The sequence below is a fragment of the Volvox carteri genome, assembly GCF_000143455.1.
Source record: "Volvox carteri f. nagariensis unplaced genomic scaffold VOLCAscaffold_28, whole genome shotgun sequence".
NCBI lineage: Eukaryota > Viridiplantae > Chlorophyta > Chlorophyceae > Chlamydomonadales > Volvocaceae > Volvox > Volvox carteri.
The window spans coordinates 1,457,046-1,459,110 of NW_003307571.1; the positions used below are offsets into that span (position 1 = coordinate 1,457,046).

Below are 2,065 nucleotides of genomic sequence, written 5' to 3' on the forward strand. Positions count from 1 at the left end.
AACAGGTAAGATAACATATTGGCCACGGAATGCAGTAAGGACCGAAAACCGGAAATCTTTTCATTGCACCGGTGTATAGCCGCTGTTGCAACGCGACCAGGGACCCTCACGACCTGCCAGACGACCCGCCACCAGACTGCGCACGCTGGTGAGAGGGATAGTACGGCTGCACCGCTGCGGCGGCAGCAGCCGTCGCCAGGGCGCTAGCAGTCGCTGGGTATAATGGCCCTCCGCCGCCGCCACCGCCATCGCCACCAACACCAACACCAACACCGCCAGCCGAGCCGCTTCCCCCCGAACCAAATTGCTGCAAGGCAAACACGGGTGACTCTGGGCACGGCTGCGAGGGCGGCCTCGATACGCCTGCATGGCTTGAGCCGCCGCTGGCCGTGCGGCTGCTGTTCCGAGAGTGGTCGCGTCGCTGCGGCATTGCAGGGGACCCCGCCACCCCCATAGTCCCCACAGGTGGCGGCGGCGGCAACACCATCATGGCCTGGCTGTCGTAGTTCAGCTCAGTCCAACTCATATCGAAATCGCCGCCGCCGCCGGCGCCACCACCGCCACCGCCGCCGCCAGCTACTGCTGACGCGACAGAACGCCACATGGCCCCCGCTGAACCCGTCGCAAGGTCGCCCCCGCCAGCGGCACCAGAGGCTGCACCCCCGTGAAGGGGGCTGTTACTGACTGGGACGGAGAAGTACATGCTACTGCTCCCCGACGCCGCGGTGCTGCCGGCGCTCGTCCCTTGTGTGTCGGTGCTCATGCCGCGGGTGTGCATTGCGGCCGGGGGAACTGTGCCGTGTGAACCAGGAGCTAGCGGCGGCAACCCCGGCGGTGATGATGATGGTGCTACAGGTGCCTGGATATTCATCACAAATGGTGATGCGCATCTATTTTCATCAAGTAATAGTCAAGGCAGGAAGGAAAAGGCATAAAAAGATGCATTCCGGCTATGTAGTACTGAATCCGCAAATCCTAAGTCCCGGCCAGTCCTCCCTTGAGCCATCTACTTCAGCCTCTTGGCCTCTCCCGACCTCTCGGCCAGAAGCACTGTCGTCAGACAGACAGTCAGACAGACAGACAGACACACGCGGCCACTGGTCGCCTGCACGTACCTTGTTCCCCATGTCGAAGGTCAGCTCGTACATCTCCGCCAGTGTCGCCCTGTGCATGTTCCACCAGGCCTGGCCTTGAGACTGCTCCGTGAACATCTTGCGATTGAAGCGAACCTTGACCAGCCGAACCGGGCCGCCTTTTTGTGCCGGTGGCTTCAACGTGATGTAGACGCCCTGCTCAGCAGTTCGTCAGCAGTTCGCCATGCATGTGGTGGTATGGGGTAAGTGGATGGGGTATGTGGCGGTAAGCAATCACGGGGCGAGCAGGTAGCCATTGAGACGCGTGAAGGCGGCGGGGTGGCATCCTTTTCCCTCGCACGCGTGTGTGGATGGATAGAAGTGGATTCGAGCAGTGGTTACTCAACACACAGCCGCATCCCGCTGGTACGCCTCCGACCAACCCTCAGCGAGCCCAGGCAGCATGCGGGTGCCAGTGTCACCTGGCCTTGCAAACCATACACGGCGCCACACACCTATGCATGGTGGTGGAAGATGCAGCGCGTCCACTGCCTCCAATCCTACCGAGCTGTCATGGACTCCCGAGCAACTAGCCAACCGACAGACCGACAGACCGACCAGCAACTAATCCGCGCTCCCCACCAAGGGCACCCTCCAAGGCCTCCTACCGGCGCATACTGGAACTGCACACCCTCCGGTGGCAGCGTGTCCGCCGCAAGCGCCAAGGGAACATTGTAGCCCGATGATGATGACGCGTGCTGCTCTGTGCCGCCTGCCCCGCCTGCCACCGTGTTGCCATGTCCAGGCATACCTCCGCCAGGGACACCACTGCCGCTACCGTTGCCACTGCCACCGCCACCGCCACCACTCGCGCTGCTTCCGCCAGGCGGCTGCTCTTCAACCACCATTTCGTGATGCATCGTGTTCGCCCACTCCACAAACGCGTTTCGCCGCCGCCAGATCGGGGCCCCGGCCCCCCCCCCGCCCCGGNC

The 2,065-nt window shown here is 62.8% G+C and overlaps 1 protein-coding gene across 1 annotated transcript in view; it reads right to left on the reverse strand.

The window, feature by feature from the left end:
• Positions 1-1,993, reverse strand: part of VOLCADRAFT_105448 (uncharacterized protein) — a gene marked incomplete at its 5' end in the record, with an annotated part of 3,273 nt that extends 1,280 nt beyond the window's left edge. The window contains 3 exons of the mRNA XM_002952262.1: positions 111-859; positions 1,116-1,289; positions 1,742-1,993. Of these exons, the coding sequence (XP_002952308.1) occupies positions 111-859; positions 1,116-1,289; positions 1,742-1,993 (1,175 nt within the window). The remainder of the gene's footprint in view (positions 1-110; positions 860-1,115; positions 1,290-1,741) is intronic.
• Positions 1,994-2,065: the final 72 nt, after the last annotated feature.